Source organism: Chiloscyllium plagiosum, unplaced genomic scaffold (assembly GCF_037043375.1).
Source record: "Chiloscyllium plagiosum isolate Xiang-an unplaced genomic scaffold, Cpla_swu_hap1 HiC_scaffold_3, whole genome shotgun sequence".
Lineage (NCBI taxonomy): Eukaryota > Metazoa > Chordata > Chondrichthyes > Orectolobiformes > Hemiscylliidae > Chiloscyllium > Chiloscyllium plagiosum.
In genome coordinates, this window is record NW_028270141.1 from 134405253 (window position 1) to 134430241 (window position 24989).

General features: G+C 41.6%; 1 protein-coding gene across 1 annotated transcript in view; it reads left to right on the forward strand.

Moving 5' to 3' along the window:
* Positions 1 to 24989, forward strand: part of LOC122548493 (serine/threonine-protein phosphatase PP1-beta catalytic subunit) — a 113719-nt gene that overhangs the window by 61037 nt on the left and 27693 nt on the right. The window contains exon 4 of the mRNA XM_043687219.2: positions 21145 to 21249. Coding sequence (XP_043543154.1) covers positions 21145 to 21249 — 105 coding nt within the window. The remainder of the gene's footprint in view (positions 1 to 21144; positions 21250 to 24989) is intronic.

Sequence of the window (24989 nt, forward strand, 5' to 3'; positions counted from 1 at the left end):
ACTGAGACAAGTTGGGGGGATGGGAAATGAGAAAACTGGAGAAATCTGAGTTCATCCCTTGTGGTTGGAGGGTTCCCAGGCAGAAGATGAGGCGCTCTTCCTCCAACCGTCGTGTTGCCATGGTCTGGCGATGGAGGAGTCCAAGGACCTGCATGTCCTTGGTGGAGTGGGAGACGGAACGTTTCAGAGAACACCTCTGGGACACCCGGACCAACCAACCCAATCACCCCGTAGCCCAACACTTTAACTCCGCCTCCCACTCCACCAAGGACATGCAGGTCCTTGGACTCCTCCATCGTCAGACCATGGCAACATGACGGTTGGAGGAAGAGCGCCTCATCTTCTGCCTGGGAACCCTCCAACCATAAAGGATGAACTCCGATTTCTCCAGTTTCCTCATTTCCCCTCCCCCACCTTGTCTCAGTCAAATCCCTCGAATTCAGCACCGCCTTCCTAACCTGCAATCTTCTTCCTGACCTCTCCGCCCCCATCCCACTCCGGCCTATCACCCTCACCTTGACCTCCCTCCACCTATCGCATTCCCAACGCCCTCCCCCAAGCCCCTCCTCCCTACCTTTTATCTTAGCCTGCTGGGCACACTTTCCTCATTCCTGAAGAAGGGCTTATGCCCGAAATGTCGATTCTCCTGTTCCTTGGGTGCTGCCTGGCCTGCTGCGCTTTTCCAGCAACACATTTTCAACTCTTCACTTCACATAATCTAATTTACTGCACTTGCTGCTTACAGTAATGTATGTTGGGGAAAAGATGCGTAGACTGAGTGCCCGCTTCTCACTACGTCTACATTCTGCCCATAAAAGTGACCCGGAACTTCTAGTTGCCTGCCACTTCAAAACACCACTCTGTTCCCTGGCTAGTATCTGTTTCAGGCTTGCTGCAGTGCTCCAGCAAAGTTCAGTGTAAGCTGGAAGAACAACACCTCATTTTCAACTTGGGGACCCTACAGTGTGCTGGACTTAATTCCAATTTCAATAACTTTAGGGCTTGAATTCTCCTATGTCCTAGCCCCCACCCCCAAACACAAGCCTTTGTTACCACATATTCTGCTATTGCACACAACCCATTGTTAGCCACTAACCGTTTCCATTAACAGCTGCTCATCCTGGAGGAAAACATAGCTGGTCTAAATAGTAAGTTTGCAGATGTTATAAAGATTGTTGGAGTTGCGAACAGTGAGGAGGTTTGTCACTCAGTTGGTGGCATGCACTGAAAAATGGCCGATGGAGTTTAGAGACATAGAGATGTACAGCATGGAAACAGACCTTTGGTCCAACCTGTCCATGCCAACCAGATATCCCAACCCAATCTAGTCCCACCTGCCAGCACCCGGCCCATATCCCTCCAAACCCTTCCTATTCATATACCAATCCAAATGCCTCTTAAATGTTGCAATTGTACCAGCTTCCACCACATCCTCTGGCAGCTTGTTCCATACACATACCACCCACTGTGTGAAAAAGTTTCCCTTTAGGGCTCTCTTATATCTTTCCACTCACCCTAAACCTATGCCCTCGAGTTCTGGACTCCTCGATTCCAGGGAAAAGACTTTGTCTATATATCCTATCCATGCTCCTCATAATTTTGTAAACCTCTATAAGGTCACCCCTCAGCCTCCGACGCTCCAGGGAAAAAAGCCCCAGCCTGTTCAGCCTCTCCCTGTAGCTCAGATCCTCCAACCATGGCAACATCCTTGTAAATCTTCTCTGAATCCTTTCAATTTTCACAATATCTTTCTGATAGGAAGGAGACCAGAATTGCATGCAATATTCCAACAGTGGCCTAACTAACTGCAACATGACCTCCCAACTCCTGTACTCGATACTCTGACCAATAAAAGAAAGCATACCAAACGCCGCCTTCACTATCCTATCTACCTGCGACTCTACTTTCATGGAGTTATGAACCTGCACTCCAAGATCTCTTTGTTCAGCAACACTCCCTAGGACCCTACCATTAAGTGTACAAGTCCTGCTAAGATTTGCTTTCCCAAAATACAGCACCTCGATTTATCTGAATTAAACTCCATCTGCCACTTCTCAGCCCATTGGCCCATCTGGTCCAGATCCTGTTATAATCTGAGGTAACCTTTTTCGCTGTCCACTACACCTCCAATTTTGGTGTCATCTGCAAACTTACTAACTGTACCTCTTAAGCTCGCATCCAAATCATTTATGCAAATGACAAAAGGTAGAGGGCCCAGCACTGATCCTTGTGGCACTCCAGTGGTCACAGGCCTCCAGTCTGAAAAACAACCCTCCACCACCACCCTCGGTCTTCTACCTTTGAGCCAGTTCTGTATCCAAATGGCTAGTTCTCCCTGTATTCCATGAGATCGAGCCTTGCTAACCAGTCTCCCATGAGGAACCTTGTTGAACGCCTTACTGAAGTCCATATCGATCACATCTACCACTCTGCCCTCATCAATCCTCTTTGTTACTACTTCAAAAAGCTCAATCAAGTTTGTGAGACATGATTTCCCACACACAAAGCCATGTTGACTATCCAGAATTAGTCCTTGCCTTTCCAAATACATGTACATCCTGTCCCTCAGGATTCCCTCCAACAACTTGCCCACCACCGACATCAGGCTCATTGGTCTATAGTTCCCTGGCTTGTCCTTACCACTCTTCTTTAACAGTGGCGCCACATTAGCCAACCTCCAGTCTTCTGCCACCTCACCTGTGACTATCGATGATACAAGTATCTCAGCAAGAGGCCCAGCAATCACTTCTCTAGTTTCCCAAAGAGTTCTCTGGTGCACCTGATCAGGTCCTGGGGATTTATCCACCTTTATATGTTTGAAGACATCCAACACTTCCTCCTCTGTAAAATGGACGTTTTGCAAGGTGTCACCATCTATTTCCCTACATTTTATATCTTCCATGTCCCTTTCCACAGTAAATACTGATGCAAAATACTCGTTTAGTATCTCCCCCATTTCTGCGACTTCACGCAACCTTAATCCAGCCAAATGTGAGGTGATGCATTTTGGAACGTCAAATATGGAAGAAAATTATATAGTGAATGGTAGAGCTCTTAGGAGCATTGATATGCAGAGGGATGTGGATATACAGGTCCACAGATCACTGAGGTGGCAGAGCAGGTAGGTAAGGTAGTAAGAAAGGCCCATGGCATGCTTGCCTTTGTTGGAAAGGGCATTGAGTATAAGGATAGCCAAGTTATGCTGCAGCTTTATTGAACTTTAGTTAGGCCATACTTGGGGGAACATTGCTTACAGTGCTGGTCATATCACTACCAGAAGGATGTGGATGCTTTGGAGAGGGTACAGAATAGGTTTACCAGGATGTTGCCTGTTATGGGGGATTTTTATCCATGACAAAAGGTTGGCTAGACTGGGTTCATTTTCACTGATATGCAGGAGGTTATGGGGAGACCTGATAGAAGTTCATAAGATCGTGAATGGCATGGATAGAATGGAAAGTATGGGGCTTTTTCCCCCAGTGTTGAGGGGTCAGTTACTGGGGGACACGGGCTCTAGTGTGAGGGGGGGAAAGTGTGCAAGGCAGGTGTGCAAAGGGTGTTGCATACCTGGAATGCATTGCCAAATGAGGTGGTGGAAGTAGACACAATAGCAGCACTCAAGAAGCATCTGGACAAATACATGAATCGGAAGGGAATAGTGGGGTACAGATCCTGTAAGTGAGGACAGTTTTAGTATGGAAAGACCAAAATGTGTCGGTGCAGGCTTGGAGGGCTGAAGGGCCTGTTCCTGTGCCGTGGTGTTCTTGTTCCTAGCCAGATCGTTATCCATTTCTTTCTCTGTCCAGTGGTTTTTCTCTTTCTTGGGGCTCTATCCCCATCTGTCGTACACACCTTACTCCCTCCCCTTAACCCTGGAACCATTCTTGTAAACCTCTTCTCCATTTTACCAAATACATTCAAGTCCTTTCTAAGATATGGTCCCAGAATTATGCACAGCACTCCTGGGGAGGTCTTATGTGGGTTCAGCTTTAAGTGAGTAGGTGAAGATGTGACTTTGGGCTATAATGTGAAAAAATGCAAAATTATCCATTTGGCCAGAAAAGTAAAATAAGTAAGTATTATCTAAATGGTGAGATATTGTAGAGGTATCTGGTTGTCCTAGAGTGTGAATCACAAAAGATTAATTCGGCATCTGTATTATTGCAATCCAAAATACTGTATGCTTATTATTTTCTCTCTGCCTTTCCTCTCACCTTTTAACTTATGCAGATGTACATGTAGGGGTCTCTCCTCTCGCACACTCTTCAGTGCCTACTATTTTGTATTATCTGTTCATGTTCATTGTACCAAAATGTATGGCCTCGCTTCTCTACATTGAACGTCGTCTGCTACTTCTCTGCTCATTCCTCTGACTTGTCAAGTTCCAAAGCTACCCTCCTGACCGTTTAGAATTCTCCCCATATTTAGTAATCTGCAAAATTACCCACTGTGTATTAAGACCTACATTATTTATATATAAAATAAATGCAGACAGCCAGGCGAAGTAAGGGTTCCAACTCCTCGGGGGGCCGCTACTGCCATTTTTTCTTTGGCTTGACATCTACCCATTAAATTTATTGCTGCTTCTTATCAGTCAGCCAATTTTGTATCCACGTTACTACTATCTCAGTTTCGTCATGCAACAGACTTGAGCACTATCGAACACCTTTTGGAACTCTGTGTACCACATTGACAGCCTTGATGTCATCACCCTTTTTTGTTCCCTTATCGGGAAAAAGATGTTGGACTTGAGTCCCAATATGTCGTGTATTCGAATACCATCCCGCTGCATGAGCCAGGATGGGTCCATTCACCCACCATACTGTCATCATTGATTTTTTAATTGATTTCAACTTACTTTTAGATTACATTAGATTACTTACAGTGTGGAAACAGGCCCTTCGGCCCAACAAGTCCACACCGACCCGCCGAAGCGCAACCCCCTCCATTCCCCTACATTTACCCCTTTACCTAACAGTACGGGCAATTTAGCATGGCCAATTTACCTGACCTGCACATCTTTGGACTGTGGGAGGAAACCCACGCAGACACTGGGAGAACGTGCAAACTCCACACAGTCAGTCGCCTGAGTCGGGAATTGAACCCAGGTCTCTGGCGCTGTGAGGCAGCAGTGCTAACCACTGGGAGAAAAACAGTCATTTTATGCTGCTAATAGGATATTAGAATACACTGACTCAATGTGTTAGATGTAACATGGCTTTCAAAATTTAATTGGGTAATTATATATAAAAAAAGGTACGGTTACAAGAAATATTTTCAAAGCCCTTTTGTTTTGGGACCTTTCGCATTGGACTTAAGACAGTGAATGTAACTCCTTTGATCAAGAAGAGATGGAAACAAAGTAGGAAAGTACAGTGAGTTAGATTGACATCTGTGGTAGGGAAAATGTTAGAAGCTATTTTTAAAAAGTTCTGGCAGGGCACTTAATCATCGTTAAAGGGTAATTAGCATGATTTTGTGAAAGGGAAATTGTATTTAACCCAATTCAGTAGAGTTCTTTGAGGAAGTAACATACTATGGATAAGAAGATCTGTTAGATGTACTGCATTACTGCAGAAGGCACTTGATAAAATGCATCAAAGATTGTTGTGGAAAGTTTAATGGTGTAGGGGATTGCAAATTGGTATGGATAGAAGATTGGAGACTAACAGGCATAAATGGACCTTCAGGTTGACAAAATGCAACAAGTACAGCAGTTGGGACGTCATGTTGTGGTTGTTCAAGACATTGGGGAGGCCTCTTGTGGAGTACTGTGTCCAGCTCTGTTCGCCCTGTTAGAGGAAAGATATTACTAAGCTGGAGAGGGTTTGGAAAAGATTTATCAGGTGGTGGTTGGGAATGGAGAGTTTGAGTTCTAAGGAGAGGCTAGATAGGCGGAAAGGACTTGAATGCATTTGGTAACATGGAGAAGACGTTTACAAGATAGGCTGAGACTTTTTTCACTAGAGCATAGGGGGTTATGGGGTGACCCTATAGAGGTTTATAAAATCATGAAGGTATAGAAAAGGTGGGGTGGCACAGTGGCTCACTGGTTAACACTGCTACGTCACAGCGCCAGCGATCCAGGTTTGATTGCAGCCTCAGACGACTGTCTGTGTGGAGTTTGCACATTCTTCCTGTGTCTGCGTGGGTTTCCTCTGGGTGCTCTGATTTTCTCCCACAGTTCAAATGACATGCAGGTCAGATGAATTGGCTGTGCTAGGGTATGGGGAATGGGTCTGGGTGGGTTACTCTTCAGAAGGTCGGTGTGGACTTGTGCTGAAGGGCCTGTTCCTACACTGTAGGGATTCTTAAAAAAAAAATTTCAAGACCAGACGGCATGTTTTTAAGATAAGTGGAGAAAGATTTTAAAAAGGACATGAGGGGCAATTTTTTTGGGAAAAGCACAGATTCGCATGTAGAATCAACTTTCAGAGGAAGTAGTAGATACTGATACTGTTACAGTGTTTAAAAGACGTTTGGATAAGTACATGAATAAGAAATGTTTGGAGGGATATGGGCCGAGTGCAGCCAGTGGGAGTAACTCAGTTTGGGATTATGGTCAGCATGGACTGGTTGGATGAAAAGATCTGTTTCTGTGCTGAATGACTAAGTCGTATGTCACAAGAATTGGGATTAGGACTTCAATTATTTGTTTAGAATTTATATAATAGGCTTGAATGAAGGATGGAACATATGTTTACAACGTTAGCAGTCAACATAGGTAGCAAAGCAAGGTGTGAAGAGAAAATGAGGATACAAAAAGATAAGTTATGTGAGTGGGTAAAGATATGGTACAATGAAAAAATGCAAAAATTATCCATTTTGACAGGAAGAATAAAAGAACTTGAAATGATGAGATATTGTAGAGTCACAGGGCTGTACAGAATTGGAAACAGACCCTTCGGTCCAACTCTTCCATGCCAACCAGATAGCCTTGAATAATCTAGTCCCATTTGTCAGCATTTGGCCCATATCCCTCTTAAACTCTTCCTAATCACTCTATCCAGGTGCCTTTTAAATGTTGTAAGTGTGCCAGCCTCCTCCCACGTCCTCTGGTAGCTCCTTCCATACATGTACCATGAAAAAGTTGCCCCTTAGGTCCCTTTTAAATCTTTCCCCTCTCACCTTAAATCTGTGCCCTGTAGTTCTGGACTCCCCTACCCCAGGGAAATCACTTGTCTATTCACCCTATCCATACCCCTCATGATTTTATAAACCTGTATACGGTCACTCCTCAGTATCTGACACTCCAGATAAAACAGCCCCAGCCTATTCAGCCGCTTCCTATAACTCAAACCCTCCAACCCTGGCAACATCCTTGAGTCTTTTCTGAATCCTTCAAAGTTTCACAACATCCTTCCGATATCAGGGAGACCAGAATTACATGCAGTATCTCAAAAGTGGCCTAACCAATGTCCTGTACAGCTCCAACATGACCTCCTAACTCCTGTACTCTGTGCTGACCAACAAAGGCAAGCATACCAAAAGCCTCCTTTGCCATCCTATCTACCTGCAATTCCACTTTAAAGGAACTATTAATTTGCACCCCAATGTCACTTTGTTCAGCAACATTCCCCAGGACCTTACCATTATGTGTGTAAGTCCTGCCCTGATTTACATTTCCAAAATGCAGCACCTCCCATTTATCTAAATTAAACTCCATCTGCCACTCCTCAGTCCATGAACCCGACTGATCAAGATCCTGTTGTACCTTCTTCGCTGTCCACTAACACTTCCAAATTAGGTGTCATTTACAAACGTACTAACCATACCATCTACGTTCACATCCAAATCATGTATATAAATGACAAAAAGCAGTGGACACAGCCTTGATCCTTGTGGCACACTGCTGGACACAGGCCTTCAGTCTGAAAAGCAACCCTCCACCGCCATCCTCTGCCTTTGACTTTTGAGCCATTTCTGGACTCAGAGATGCAATGTTATCCTGATGTCCTAACGCATGAATCACAGAAGATTAGTATGCAAGTACAGCAAGTAATCAGAAAATATATTGGAATATTATCATTTATCATCAGGGAAACTGAATATAAAATTTAGGTTATACTTAAGTTATACGTGGCATCAGTAAAACTACTTCTGGGGCACAGTGTTAGATGCCTTTTTTAAGGAAGAATGTAAATATTTTGGAGCTGGTTGAGAGAAGGTTTATCAGACTAATACCTGGGATACATAGGTTGTCTAATAAGGAAAAGTTAGTCTAGGCTTATCTCTTGCAGTTTAGACCAATGAGGAAATTTGATTGAAATATCCTGAGGAGTTTTAGCAGAGGAGATGTGGGGAGGATGTTTTTTCCAATGGAAAAATCTAAATCAGGGGATGAGTAGTTTAAATGGGAAACCACTAATTTTTAATGTAGCAATGAGGAGAATTTCTCTCTGGCTGAGAGTCTTTGGAACTCCCTTCCTGGAAAGTTGCTGGCAGCAGAGTCCTTGAATATTTTTAAGACCGAGATGGATACGTTCTTTGATAAGGGGGTGAAAGGTTACTGAAGGAGCCATGAATGCAGATTTAAGATTAGTTTGATCAGCCATGACCTTATTGAATGGTGGAGCAGGCTGAAGGGTCTGAATGACTTGCTGCTGCTTGTTTGAATGAGAAACATGGAGTGTGATAGAGTACCTCTTAAAGATCCAGCATGGACATGATGAGCTAATTCTCTTTACTCGTTCTATTTATTCTTGTGTTCCATTTATGAATCTTTATAACAATGAATTTTTTTAAAGAACTTGGGTTGTAAAGTGATGGAAAAATTGATTATTGATTAGATAATTGCTCAGGTCTTTTCTGACTTACGTTTTTGAAACATCAGAGGGGGGAAAAAGTACGCCAGAAGCAGGTTCTTTCAGGGGGAGAAGAGAACCACAACAGCAGATGTTCTATTATTAGCAGTCTTCAAGTGGTCAGGGCTAGAGAGAGATCTTGTGCTTAGAATTCTAAAGAAAGCTACAGAAGGCTGTGGAGGTGTCAGAGAAAGAAATTTAAAATGTTCAGTGCATTTAGGGCTAACTAATAAAGTCACTTAGTTTGTTTTCAGGATATCTGGGCGAGAGAGATTCCCTGAAGAATGTACCTAGTGAATGTATAGCAATTTGCTGAAAAGGAGCTGATTATAACCCTGTCAGCTCAGCAAGAAGCTTTAGTATGGCGATCAGGGTAGGTTTTTAGAGATGTATGTATCTGTAAAGGTATTGCTGGGGAATAAAATGGATAACTTTTTTTTCGATACTTCCAGTCAAATTGTTTCAGTGGTTTCTGTATATTATGATACGATTTGTGTCTTTCTTTTGCATAATAAACTTGTTATTCCACTGTTAAAAAAACGTTGGCAGCCTCTTGTGACTGTCTACCACAGTAAACAAAAAGCACAATAAAGCTTGTAGTATATCCAGCCATGGTTCACTCTGGCATTTGATTTGTCTGGAACTACCATCAACTGGCATCATATCAAAATCTGTCAGATTTGTCTTACTGTAACTGTATCTAGTCTGTTATTCCAGAATTCTTCATTTCAGAGGTTTGAGTCAAAATGTTAAATTTTTGCAATAAGATGTCATTCTGTAAAGTGCAATTACTTCAGTGCCATTCACAGGTACTGCAAAAGTCCACGTCCATATGCACCCAAAAAAAAGGACAACACTCAGACACAGCCTGATAAATGGCAAGTAACATTTGCATCATACAAGTGCCCATCTCCTTTGTTCAATGGCACTATCACAGCTGAACTCCAGGATATTGATCATAGGGAAGTGGATTATCATTGTCCAGAACCCGAACTGGACCAGCCATGCACAAACTTTAGGAGAGTTGGTCAGAAAGTGGAAATGCTTCCGTAAGCAACTTTTATCTTGACTGTCCAAAACCTGTCCACCATCTGTAAGGTCAGGAATATGATATGCTGAGTGAAAATCCTAGAATTCCCTCCCTCCCTCCCCAAGGACCAGTAGGTATTTCTGCACCATGTGGACTGCAGCTGTTGTGGAAGATGGCTCACTGTCACATTGTGAGCAATCAGGGGCAGATATAAAATACAGTGCATGCCAGCTGTGTCTATATCCTGTGAAAGAATTTAAAAAAGAACAGCTTGTTTCTAAAAGCTGCAAGTTTACTTCCACGTGCTAACAAAGCAGAAGTTAACAGGTTCATGAAAGTTTACACGCAAAAAAAAGAAAACTGGGAATGGCTTTGTTAATAGTCTTGACATGAGGCAAGTCGTCACAGTGAGAGAGGGAGCATTTAGTCAATGATCCAGCTGGCCCTCATAATGTGAGAAAGTCTTGATGGGCTAGTGGATCTTTTCCTGTCATAAGATGTCATGCTAATGTTTTATGTTGTGCAGCCTTTATTGGGTTTTGGTTAGGGCACTGACATTGGCAGCCACAGCTGAGTTTTACATTCGCCTGCCTTGACAGGCTTGAATGTGGTGGGCTTGGGAAAGGGTCTTCCTACTGCCTACAAACCCACTCTCTAAAAGCCTGGAATTTTGGGTGGAAGAAGGGTCAGGAGCAGGACTGGCTTCTGGAAGCTTGTCTGCCTTAAAGTTATGAAGTGGCCAGTTAATTGCTGTAGCTCCCAGAGGTGATACCTACTTTTTGCAGAGGACAGGGAGCCAGGGACCAGGCGTACAATATGACAAGCATTTCAGAAAGTAAGGGAAGGAGTGGAAGTAGGGAGTAGGGTTTGACCTATAAGGAGAGGCTGGATAGGCTGGGGCTATTTTACCTGGACCATCTGAGGCTAGGGGTGACTTTTATAGAGGTTTACAAAATCATGAGGGGCATGGATAGGGTGCATAGCCAAGAGCTCTCTTTCCCCTCCCCCCCCCCCCCCCCCCCCCCCCCCCACCTCCCCCAAGAGTAGGGGAGTCCAAAATTAGAGGGCGCAGATTTAAGGTGAGAAGGGAAGATATAAAAGAGACCTAAGGAGCAACTTCTTCATGCAAAGGGTAATGTGTGCGTGGAATGAGCTGCCATAGGAAGTGGTTGAGGCTGGTACAAATACAACACTTAAAAGGCATCTGGATGCATTCATGAATAGGAAGAGAAGAAGGATGTGGGCCAAATGCTGGCAAATGGGACTCCATTAATTTAGGATATCTGGTCAGCATGGGCGAGTGGGACTGAAGAGCTTGTTTCTGTGTTGTGCAACTCTTGACTCTCATTTGAGCTGTAAGTGCACCTAACATCCCATAGTTTAATTGGAGAGATTTTTTAAAAAAACTGAAAGGAAATCCGAAAACTTAAGCTTGTGGAAAAAGTAAGGGTTTAATGATGACCACGAATCCACTATTGATTGTCAGGAAGAACCTTTCTGTTTCACTAATGTACTTTAGGGAAGGAAATCTGCCGTCCTTGCCTGGTCCGGCTTACATGACTCTAAACCCACAGCAATGTGGTTGACTCCTAACTGTTCTGAGACAGTCAGGGTTGGGCAATAAATGCTGGCTTAGCCAGAGACATCCACATCTTATAAGAGAATTTTAAAAAGATTAACTGGTATATCTAAGCACTCTGATTTGTGTCCACACCATTGCCTCTTTTTCCACACTTCCAATTATAGTTCGATTCAGAGATGCAAATTTGGTTGGGGTGCAGCGTCACTGTTAGCTAACTTGAAACACTCGTGCCAACCATTAAAATTCATACTGCTACTTTTCTCTTTCACCTGATTATTTTCATTGCTGATCACATATGGTGCACTTTTTTTTAATCCAGTCAGCTTTGCTTTTTCTGTCACCAGTTTCATTTACCTTTCCACTGATTTCAAGTTGCCACTCTATCCCCCCTCCTATGCCCACCTGCCATTTCTCTATTTCACTCCACCCCTCCCAATACAATCCAACTGACACTGGCATTCTTCTTTCTTCCATGCTCAAAAGCATTGTTCCTTCCTTTTTTTTTGCTCCTTTCCCCTTAATGTTGTCCACCCCTTCCTTGCCGTTCAGTGTTATCCATTTCCCCTTTCTCAGTGCTACTCATACTTGTGAGCTGCCATGAAATGATTCTGTCAAATGGAAACTTCAGTAAATATTTAGCTATTCTCAAGAATTCTTACCCGTAATATACAAGAATCACCACAGCCAGTCTTGGGTAGGAGTGTAATAGGAACTTCCTCTGAGTTGATTTTGGCCACAAACACTGATATGTGGTCCTTCCAACTAAACTAAATATCATACTTTGTGTTATTGAATTTAGAGATTTCAGTTACCAAGTCACACAATTGTAACAACCTGGGAGATTTCAGCTGCTATCTGTGCTAACTTTCTGGAGGTGTAATTTACCGAGTGCCATTCTGTAACAGGCCTTCCCTTAGCCCTACTCATTGTTTCACAGTTCCAGCTTTAGAATTTTCCTAACTTACATTCAGAATTAAACAATTTTGCGCACTCATGTCAGATTTTTAACATTTTAATCGTAGAAACCATTTTTGTTTTATGCAGTAGTACAATTTATTTTGATCGAGTGGCATGGGTGAATGCCAATCCTTGGTTGTTTCATTAGTTTGTGAAGGGTTATGGTTGTTTCTCATTCTGTAGATCATTCGATTACTATATTAAGACCCTTATCTATTTGTGAACTCTGAAATTCTCCATTACTCTTCTCATGCCAGCAACCGCGAATGTCATGGAGCGAAAGCATAGCCAGATGGCTGGTGCCCAAGTCTCTGATGTTGTGGAGCCAACTGCTGGGAGATGGTTCCTCGGGATTGTCTATTCCCTTCAACTTCACTGTTCACTATTCCAGTAGATTCTCCTAATTGTTAATAAGTAACTCCTTTGGTCGGAAATGCATTGGAGAGAATGCAGAAGCAATTTACAAGAATTGTTCCAGACCTTTGTGTGGGAAATAGTGTCTCACTGACTTGATTGAGATTTTTGAATAAGTGATGAAGAGGATTGATGAGCGCAGAGCAGTGGACGTGATATGTATGGACTTCAGTAAGGCATTCAGCAAAGTTCACAATATAAGGTACATTAACAATTTGGATGAAGGAATTGAATGCAATATCTCCAAATTTGCCAATGACACTAAGCTAGGTGGCAGTGTGTGCTGTGAGGAGGATTCTAAGAGGCTGCAGGGTGATTTGGACAGACTGGCTGAGTGGGCAAATGCAAGATAATGTGGATAAATGAGGTTACCCCCTTTGGTTGCAAAAACAGGAAGGCAGATTATAATTTCAATGGTGGCAGTTTAGGAAAAGGTGAGAGACAGTGAGATCTGGGTGTCATGGTGGAACAGTCACTGAAGGTTGGTATGCAAATGCAGCAGGAAAGCTAATGGCATGTTCTTCTTCATAGCAGGAGGATTTGAGTAACCAAGTAAGGATTCTTGCCGCAGTTATACGGGGCCTTGGTGAGGTCATTCCTTGAGAATTGTGTGTAGTTTTGGTCTCCTACAATAAGGAAGGACATTCTTGTTATTGAGGGAGTCCAGTGAAGGTTCACCAGACTGATTCCCATGATGGTAGGATCCTCATATGAGGAAAGACTGGATCGACTGGGCTGATATTCGCTAGAATTTAGAAGAATGAGGATGGATCTCGCAGAAACAAATAATATCCTGATTGGACAGGTCAGGCTAGATGTGGGAAGAGTGCTCCCAGTGTTGGGGAAGTCCAGAAAAGGGATCACAGTCTAAGAATGAGAGGTAAGCAATTCAGGACTGACATGAGGAAGAATTTCGAGTTGTGAATCTGTAGACTTCTCTCTCACAGAAAGCTGTTGGGGCCAGTTCATTAGATATCTTCAAGAGGAAGCTGAACATGGCTCTTTTGGCTAAAAGGGTCGAAGGGTATGGGAAAGAGGGTGGGAATAACTTTGTGTGTTGCACGTGATCTAACCTTGGTAACCAATTTACCATGTCTAACAGAAAAACACAGAAAATGGGTACAGGAGTAGGCCACGATTGTATTAAATAGTGGTACAGAGTCGAAGGGCCAAGTAACCACCTCCTGTGCTTATTTGTGTTTCTATATTCCTTATGGTAAACTGGTTAGCAAGGTTAGATCATGTGGAATACAGGGAGAACTAGCCATTTGGATACAGAATTGGTTCAAAGGTAGAATACAGGCGGTGATAGTGGAGGGTTGCTTTTCAGACTGGAGGCCTGTGACCAATGGTGTGCCACAAGGATCGGTGCTGAGTCCACTGCTTTTCATCATTCTATATGAATGATTTGGATGTGAACATAGGTGGTATAGTTAGTAAATTTGCAGATGACATCAAAATTGGAGGTGTACTGGTCAGCGAAGGTGGTTATCTCAGTTCAATGGGACCTTGATCAGTTGGGCCAGTGGGCTGAGGAGTGGCAGATAGAGTTTCATTTAGATAAAAGTGAGGTGCTGTATTTTGGAAAGGCAAATCAGGACACGACATGTATGCTTAATGGTAAGGTCGTAAGGAGTGTTGCTGGACAAAGACCTTAGAGTGCAGGTTTACAGCTTCTTGAAAGTAGAACCCTAGGTTGACAGGATAGTGAAGGAGGTGTTTGATATGCTTCCTTTTATTGGTCAGTGCATTGAGTACAGGCATTGGGAGATCATGTCGTGGCTGCACTGAACATTGGTTAGGCCACTTTTGGAATGCTGCACACAATTCTGGTCTCCCAGCTATAGGAACGATGTTGTAAAACTTGAAAGGGTTCAGAAAAGATTTACAAGGATGTTGCCAAGGCTGGAGGGTTTGAGCTATAGGGAGAGGCTGAACAGGCTGGGGCTGTTTTCCCTGGAGCGTCTGAGACTAAGGAGTGACCTTATAGAAGTTTACAAAATCATGAGGGACATGGATAGGATGAATAGCCAAGATCGTTTCCCAGGATAGGGAAGTCCAAAAGTAGAAGGCATAGGTTCAAGGTGAGAGGGGAAGGATATGAAAGAGACCTAAGCAGCAACTTTTTCACGCAGTGGATGGTATGTGTATGAAATGAGCTGCCAGAGGAAGTGGTGGAGGCTGGTACAATTACAACATTTAAAAGGCATCTGGATGGGTATTTGAATAGAAAAAGTTTAGAGGGATATGGGACAAACACTGGCAAATAAGACTAGATTAATTTAGGATAATTTAGGTCGGCATGGACGTTTTGGACCAAAGAGTGTGTTTCCATGCTGTACAGCTCTGTGACTCTGTAAATGGGAAGCTTTATTGAGGATAAATTGAAGTTAGAGTTTTTGTCCTTGGTGAGAAGAAGGCTAAGAGGAGATTTGTTGGAGGTTTTCAAAATCAAGTTTGGGCTGGATAGAGTAATGGGGAGAAAACGTTCTTGAAAAGGGAATACGAATGCAAGGGCATGTATTTGAAGTGACAAGCAAAAGATGCAAGCATGGTGAGAGAACGTTTTTCCACATATTGAGTAGTTAAAGTATGGAGTGCACTGCCTGAAATCTTGTCAGGTAAGCTCAGTTGAGACATTTAAGAGGGTGTTAGATTTTTTTTAATAATCGAAGAAGAAGTGTGCAAAAGCAGGAAATTGTCACTAGGCAATGGTGCTTGTTTGAAAAGCTAGTACAGAGGCAGCTCAACTATCCGAAAGACATGAGTGGGGATTCTTTCATTTGGTTAATCAAGTGCCGGATAAGCGAGTTAGCCAAGCATCGGGACCTTGCGATCTTGTTTGGATAATCCGAAATTTGGTTAATTGAATGCTGGATAATTGAGATTTCTCTGTACATGATCAATGGGCAGAATGGCCAGCTCCTGCACCGTAACTATTGAGATTCTGTGGAATGGAAAGGGTGGACTTGATTTACTGCAATTAATTAATTGTTATGGAACATAGAACATAGAAGAATACAGCACAGTACAGGTCCTTCGGCCCTCGATGTTGCGCCGATCCAAGCCCATCTAACCTACACTATATTTGTAGCTCTTTGCCAGAAATCTAAATTAGCCCCTTGAGTGAGTGCTTCTTTAACAGATCTGAAGAGGAATTAAATATATATATTCCATTTCAAAAGCCAGTTGATTCTGTCTACTTCAACCACTAACCACCATACAAATATGACAGATCATACCTGCATTTGGTTTGAAAGTTAAGGTTCTTGCTGCATGTTGTCGTTTTGTGCTTGGCAACAGAATATTGGCGGACAAAAAGCATTCATTGTTTCACTCAGTTGCTTCAATATTCTGGGACTCAACGGACTCAAAAAAAAAAGAAAAACTCTGAAAGTTCTCTTCCACCAAGTTGGAGGTTGACAGATTACATAAAGCAACTAAAGAACAGCCCAATAAGACAAAGCAATCCAGGACTCAAATTTGCAACTGATTTGTTTAGTAAAATTATTTGAATACAAAGAATATAAAATTGTAGAATCTTGTTGTATGGAGGGAGAATCTTAGAAGCAGCTGAACAATTCAATCCCACACCCACCTTTTCCTTGCAAAAGACATCAAATGAATCTTGTTCAGGCACCTGTTTGTTTAACTTTTGAAAGTAATAGAAATATTGAAGTTAAAAACAAGTTGGTTTCCTAATGTCCTTTAAGGAAGTAATCTGTTGGTGTACATGTGACTCCAGGCTCTCCGTAATATGATTGACTGTTAGCTGCCCTCTGAAATGGCCTAGCAAGTAAATTAATTCACTCAAAACTCCTGCAAGCCAAAAAATATTGAATGCAGCTGGATACTGGGACAACCACCATTACACTTGAATTTACAAATCAGCAACCTAGTCAACCCTGCAGAGTCCTCGTTAGCAAAATCTTATGCCAAATTGGAGACCCCTCTCGCAGGCAAACCTAAGGTGACTAAGTCACAATCACATCTTCTAGACTCTTCCTTCACCTTTCACTAGTGCTGGCAGTATAATGTAGAGTAGGGAGCGAATGACCCTGAAACTTCTGCATTAAACAGAAGGTAGTGCACTCTTGGCTTCACAAAGGCAGTTAGGGAATGGCAACAAGCCTTCCACATTCTGCTCTCCATTAGTTTAAAGTCTCATGAAACTCAATTGACTGTGTCTTACTCTCACTAAGTGCTATTCACCATCACAACTGCTTTTTGATATATAATGGCTTCTGAGTAAACAATACCTCAATCTTAAAATTTTCATCTTTACATTTAAATCTCTATCCTTTTTTTTGAAATATCTATTACAACCTTCTTGTAAATCTACACTCCTTCAATTCTGGGCTGTTTAGCATTCCATTCTCAATCACTCAAGTGTTGGTGGCTGTCCAATTAATTACTATTGCATCGTGCTTTGGAATTCCCTCTCTACTCTACTTTCTTCCTTTTAAAATACTCGGAAAACCTACCTTCTTGAGCAAGTTTTTGGTTTTCTTGATACTTCCTTTAATGGCTTGATGTATTTTGTTATATAATGCTTCTTTGAAATGTGTTGCATGTTTCATTGTGAAAACTCTACATATAGTTTGGATTTGCTGTATATCTTCTATCAAAAACTTGCAGTAATTTTTAACGATTTATATTTGATCAACCTTGAACCTTCTGTTTGTCCTTTCCTGTTACAAATAATCTCACTCTGGTGAGAATGAGCTAGGGTATAAGCAGGCAGGAAAAGAGTTAAGTTCTGACTGTTTTGAAATAGGAGGTTCAGCTGAGCATGACTCAGATCAGATAACTCAGATATAGAGTTAACAATGGGTTGCTGGAGGCAAGGGTAATGGGTTAACAAGGCGGAAAAGTAGTCACTATGTAGAACCATTTAACAATATTCAAAACATTCAGTATGTGAGGTCTGTTTAACAAGGTTAAAAGTATTCATTATATGAAGTCAGCTTTTCGTTGTATAACAGCAGATGGCTTAATCTTTACTATTGACACTCGCTGATTGTAACAATCACTCAATTAATATGTATGTTGCCTTATCTGAATGCTCCTCCCTGTAAAATAACTATACAATTCATTTGGAAACTGCTGTGAATTCATGTCTCTGTGCACATGGGCGATCGTTCTCTCTCTCTCCAGGGTCTGGAATAAAGATGAAGGAGGTAAAACTACACTGTGTCTCTGAGCGTTTTGCTTTGACTTACGTGTGGAGGGGGGGGGGGGGGGGGGGGAATGAAACAGGACAACAATACTGGTATAATCCTCCCAATACCTTTTGCTATTTAAAGTTAGAGAGTTTGAGAACATTTACAGCATAGAAAAACTACCTTGGGCCCATTGGGTCCATGAAACTATTAAGCATCTGTTTATTTTAATACAGGTACGTATCCCTTTCTACGAGCATCCAAAAACCGAAAAGCTCCGAAAACCGAAGGTTGTTATGGAGCGAGCAGCGTCAGTCGTGTCCCCGCAACATAACGGGTTTTCTTGGTGGGCGAAGGCTGCACCCACTCGACCAATGTGGCGGCATGGCCCAGTTGTGTATTTTTACTGTGTTAAATTGTTAAATTTGAGTGAAAATGTCAAAAAGAGGCACAGGTATATCTCTCAGCAAAAGTGAGGACTGCAGATGCTGGAAACCAGAGTTTAGATCAGAGTGGTGCTGGAAAAGCACAGCAGGTCAGGCAGCATCCGAGGAGCAGGAAAATCGATGTTTCGGGCAAAAGCCCTTCATCAGGAATTATTGCTAGCCAGGTATATTTCTGGCTAACAATAATATAAAGAAAAGGAAACATCTGTCATTAACAATAATGCAGAAAGTAGAGTTATTGCAGAAGCTTGTTTGTGGTGTGGCTGTGCGGCGTCTTACTGAAGAACATGGTGTTGGAACTACCACTGCCTAAGATTTGAAGAAACAAAGACAAGTTACTGAAGTTTTAATGTGACAGTGATGACCGTAATGAAAAATAGGAAAACACCGCATAGGGCAAAAAATGAAGATCTTAATCGTGTGCTGGAGTGGATTAGACAACGAAGAAGTGAACATATGCCACTGACTGGTTTGATTCTGAAACAAGCTAGAAAATATCTTTAAAAACTGAACATTAAAGGCGAATGTTAATATTTAGAAGGTTGGCTGCAGAAATTCAAGAAGCGTGATGGTGTGAAATACCTGAAAACCTGTGGCAAAAAGGCTTCTGCTGACCATTAAGCAGCTGAAAATTGTTGGTGAATTTGCCAAACTGATATCTGATGAAAACCTTAGTCCTGAACAAATTTACAGTGCTGATGAAACAGCTCTCTACTGGCGCTGTCCTGAGAAAAACATTAGCAACAGCTAATGAGAGAACACCAACAGGTTTTAAGGAAACTAAGGACAGATTAACTATTCTTGGTGTGTCAATGCTGCAGGTACACACAGTGAAATTGGCAGTGATCAGGAAAAGCAAACATCTGAGATGTCTTAAAGGTGTACACAATTTGCCTGTGCATTATTATGCAAACAAGAAAGCATGGGTAACCCGAAAAATTTTTCCGACTGGTTCAGTAAACACTTCGTACCAGCGGAACGAGCTCATTGCAGACAAACTGGACTGGAAGAATAGTGTAAAATGTTATTGTTCCTTGACAACTGCTCCGCACAGCCCCCTGCTGAACAACTTGTGAAAAGTAATGTGTTTGGCATTTACTTGCCCCCCCAATGTGATATTGGTATTACAGCCTTGTGACCAAGGAGTTCTACGCTCTGAGGAGAGCAATTATAAAGACTATTTTTTAAACTTCTTGCTGCAGTCAATAGAGAAGTAGGAATTCAAGACTTCCTGAAAGACTTGTCTTCAGGATGCCATTTACGCAGTTGGAATGATGTTGATAAAGCAACATTAACAAATGCTTGGCACAGACTCTGGCCTACAACGATGTTTCTTGTAAATGAACCTCCAGATGAAGAGTTTGAAGGATATCATGTCACTGAAGAGAAAAAGATGATAGCAAGCCTTGTTACTTATGTATAAAATTTTTCAGGTGAAAGTGTAAATAAATTACATGAAGCTGACATTGAAGAAATGCTGAACATCGACAATAATCTGCCTGTCGTGCATTGCTTGAGCAATGGGAACATTGTTGAACTGGTTTTAAATACAGGTTCCTGTACAGATAAGTATGAGGATAGTAGTGATGATGCTGAGTTAGTGAACACAGTTGAAAAAGTCTCCATTGATATGGTGAAAATGTGTGATCAGTTAATTGCTGGCCTTGAACAACATACATTTATCAGTGAGCAAGAGATTATGGCAATTTACTCAATTAAAGAGAGATTGCTTAGACAGGAATCTATGTTAATGAGACAAATGACATTTGAAGCCTTATAAAACTGCCACCTGCCATAGTGCTGAAGCTGTGTATGTTTGAGTTTTACCGAATGTTTTTATTGGAATGTTTTGTATGGAAATAAATTGTTGTTGAATATTTATGGTCAATGAATTTCATTTATCAGTAGACTATATAAATAAAGTGTGGTAGTATTTCTAGTCTTTATTTATCCCGCTTAGTGTGAGTATTCATACATTTTTGCTGCAGTACAGTATTTATGTTTGATTATGAGTTGCTGCCCTGCACCCTACAGGGGTCGCTACATTAGTTCCAAAAACCGTAAAATTCCGATTTCCACAAAGCAGCTGGTCCCAAGCATTTCGGATGAAGAGATACATACCTGTACCATTTTCCAGCACATAGCCTTGTCTGCTAAGAGGTTTCAATTACTCATCTAAATACTACTAGAATGTCTTGAGAGCTCTTGCCTCTCCCACCCTTTTAGGCATCGAGTTCCAGCTACACGCCATCCTCTGGGTGAAAATATTTTTCCCTCAAATCCTGATTAAACCTGCTCCTTAATCAAAAACTGTCCCCTACATAATGATCCCTCTTGATTTTTTTTTTGTTTAATGTTCAGCTGATTGATGCTAAAAAGGCATGTCACGTGATTAACTTGGAAGAACTTGATATGGAAGACAAGATATCGTTGTTAATGCTAAGTATTTCAGTACTCAAGCATCCTGGCCAATTTTGGTTGAGCTTGAATTATGTTCTCCTGATACGTAATTGACAACATTGCAGTGGCTCAGGTATAAGGGGGCCAAGTTATGAAACACTTTGTTCCATGTTGTAGAAGTTTAAACAATCAAAAGAGAGCTTGTAGCAATGTGTTTCAAATCTCAATCAGTCTGTTTAATATTATTTCCTCTTAGAGATTTTGTATGAGGGGTGCTGGGATAAACTTCAACTGATTAACAATTATTAAAGATGTAATTCCTCTGAGCTATTTTTTCTTAACCAAACAGGCAAGAGGCGTTTTAATATCAAGCTTTGGAAAACATTCACAGACTGCTTCAACTGTCTGCCCATCGCAGCCATTGTGGATGAGAAGATTTTCTGTTGTCATGGAGGTTAGTTCCTTTTTTATACACATAGCTAGAAAAGCTCAGCAGGTTAACATTTCGGGCCTGGTGACCCTTCCTCAGAACTGATGTTAGCTAGGAAAATGTTGGTTTTATGCCGAAGATAGGATGGGGGTGAGGGGGTTAGCGAGTAAGTGATAGGTAGAGATAAAGTCCAAGGAAACTGAAGAACAGTCGGACAGACAAAGGAGTGGATAGCGGACTGGCTAGGAGGATAAATAGCTGTTAGTGGAGACTGTACGTGGCTAACAATGGTTGCAGACTGTGATAATGAGGCCTGGTGTGTGGGGTTGGGGAGCTAGGACGTGGGAGAGTTCAAACCCTAATATTTCTGAACTCTATATTGAGTCCAGAAGGCTGCGGGCTTTCCCAAACCGAAAATGAGGGGTTGTTCTTCCAGCTTACGCTGAGCTTTGCTGGAGCACTGCAGCAAGCCTGACACACAGATATTGGCTAGGGAACAGGGTGGTGTGTTAAAGTGGCAGGCAACTGGAATTTCAGGGTCATTTTTGTGGCCAGAATGTAGGTGTTCTGTGATGCAGTCAACCAGACTGCGCTTCTTTTCCAGTGTAAAGCAGACCACATTGTGAGCAACCAGTGCAGTGGACTAGATTGAGTGCAGTGCCAGTAAAGTGCTGCTTCATCTGGAAGGTATGTTTGGGGCCTTAGATACCGAGGAGGGAAGAGCTAAGTTGGCAGGTGTTACACTTTCGGCAATTGCAGGAGAAGGTGCTGTGGAGGGGTTTTTTGGGAGTGAAGGAAGAGTGATCCAGGGTGTTCCAGAGGGAACGATCCCTGCAGATGGCTGACAGGACAGGTGGGGGTATGTATCTGGAGGGGGCAGAAATGGTGGCTAATGATCTTTTGGATGTGGATGTGACTGGAGTGGTAGTTAAGGACAAGGGGAACCCTATCACTGTTGTAGGAGGGACGAAAGGGGTGAGGGCCAAAGTAGGGGCGATAGGTCTGACCTAGTTGAGGGCCCTGTCAACAGTGGTGCTGGGGAACCCTTGGTTGAGGAAGAAGGTGGCCATTCAGAGGTTCCCTTTATTTTTATAGCTGCTTTTGCCATAAATTTTCAACTTCAGTCTTGCTTCAGGATGAATTGCAATCATTTTAAATCATTTTAATCTCTTGGAAATTCATTTGTGGTAATGAGGATAAAAATGCCTGAGTTGTTGAAAGACTTGATGTTTCCGGTGGTGTGATGTAAACTAACTCTTTGGGAGCGTATTGCAACTTTAGGACAAGAAAAGGCAATTCAACCCATAATGTTTGGGATGTTGACTCCTTTAGCCGAAGCGTCCCTTGACAATTTCAATATCCGTATCCTTTTTTCTGCTGTACCCAGCAAGTTATTCAAAATATTGCTGAAATGATAAATTGGATTGTTAACATTTTAAAATGTGAGATTCTCAGGAGCAATGAAAATATTATACACTAAAATTAAACTTCAATTTATTTCCAAATAGATTGTAACATTTAAAATTGATTCAGTGACAGTGCAGCTCAAATACTTGAAGAAATGAAAGCTACATTAATATTTCAAAAGTGAATTATTTCTAAGAATGGTGAGGGAGTTTGAAAAATCCTTATTACTGAATAAATTGAAGCAGTATTCATTGTAATGGTAAATGATCTATGTATGTACATAGTTACCAGTCATTCTATAATTTTAGCAGCCTTTTAAATTGTCACGAGCATTTTTATTTAGTTAACAACGGTTTCCTCTATGTGCAGCTTGTTTTGTCCAGATGGAGTTGTATAAATAGGTTAATGTATACAGGAATAAAATGGAACAGAGGGATTGCTTAAACAAACAATTATTGAGCATGTTTGCTCAGCAAAACATTGAGCAATTTTAAGTGTTGCATTTACAAATAGCCACATAAAGCAGCTGTAACTGTGGCAACCAGATAGTCAGAAAGTAGCATTTATCTGTCTTTCCCTATAGCCAAAGATCAAAAATGAATCCCTAGAATTTTGTTTTTGAACAAGTTGCCATGCGGAAATGAACAAAAAGTGTGGGAGATGCCAGTAAAATTAAACATTTGTTGATTTCTGTTAGTTTTGAGCATGTTATAATGCAACCAGTATATGGTGCTGTCATTTTTAGCAATTGTAGAGCAATTGCATCAAGTTGATAATAGAAAAGAGAGCTAAACTAAATAAACATTGCAGAGGGATTAAGAGAAATAAAATGAAGAGAAAATATGTGAAGTGACCAGCAGCTAACATGAAATCTGAAAGCCTTCTATACTCACTCATAACAAGTAAAAAGGTAGCAAAAGGAAAGTGGGGTGAATAAGATATCAGAAAGGATTCTCTCATCGAAGCAGAAGATGTGACTGAGGTGAGACTTGAGTATATTACATTTGCCCTTGTCTGGATACTGTGCTAATTGTACTGAAAGTAGTGAATATAATATATTTGGATTTTCAGAAACTGTTTGATAAGGTACTATACATTGGACTACTTAGTAAGGTAAGAGCCTATGGTGTTGAAGGCAGTATATTAGCATGAACTGGCTAACTAATAGAAGGCAGTGAGTTAGAATGAGGGCGATATTTTCAGCATGTCAGCCTGTAACTAGTTGAATGCCACAGGGGTCAGTGCTAAGGCCACAATTACTTACAATATATATTAATGACTTGAAAGAGAAAAGTGAATGTATTATAGTCAAGTTTGTGAATAACATCAAAAATAGGTGGGATGGGTGAGGCAAGCACTGAGGATACAAGGAGTTTGCCGAGAGATGTTGACAGGTTAAATTTGGCGGCGGGAATTTGGGGAAATGTGAGGTTATGTATTTTGGCAGAAAGAATAGAAGAACTGAATATAATTTGAATGATGAAAGACTGCAGAAAGCAATAGCACAGCAGAATTTGGGAGTCCTTTTGCATAAAGAAGTAGGATAGATAAAGGGGAAACAGATGTGCAATATATTTGGATTTCCAAAAGGCATTCCATAAAGTACTGCACATAAGGCTACTTAAGATACAGAGACCTGGTGTTGGGGCAGTATATGCATGGATAGAGGATTCCCTAAATAATAGAAGCCAAAATTTTGAATAGGGAGATCACTTCCAGGTTGGTAACTCATGGAATGGGATCAATGCTGGGACCACAACTATTTACTATGTATAACATATACATATGACTTGAATGAGGGAAGTAAATCTCCTATTACATGGTAAGGCAAGTAGTGAGGATGATACAGTCTGCAGAGGGTTCTGGACAAATCAAGTGAGTAGGCTACTTAAGATTGGACAAGAGATGAAGACCACAGAGGGCTGTAGAGGCTCATTAAGTATATCCAAGGCTGAGACCTATTTTTAATCAGGGAATTGAATATTATGAGGACGAGGCAGTGTTAAGTTCCTAGAAGGACCAGGAGGCCAGAGTATTAAATGGCAGGAGTATTATTATGGAGATGTTTATTCTAAAGGCAGCAAGGTTAGACTAAGCTCTTTCTCACTCAAAATGGCTGATGTCATCATTACATCTCTCAGACTCTTTAAATGAAAGTCCACCATATTTTTCATAAATACACAACAGGCAGGAAAGTAGAATTGAAGGTTATCAATTCAGCCATGATATCATTGAATAGTAGAGCAGACTTGCTAAGCTGAATGGCCTATTCCTCCTCCTGTGTCTTATTGTCTTAAAACTGATCGATGAACTTAACCTGTTTCTACTTGGACTGCCTAGTGATCACCTATTCCCTA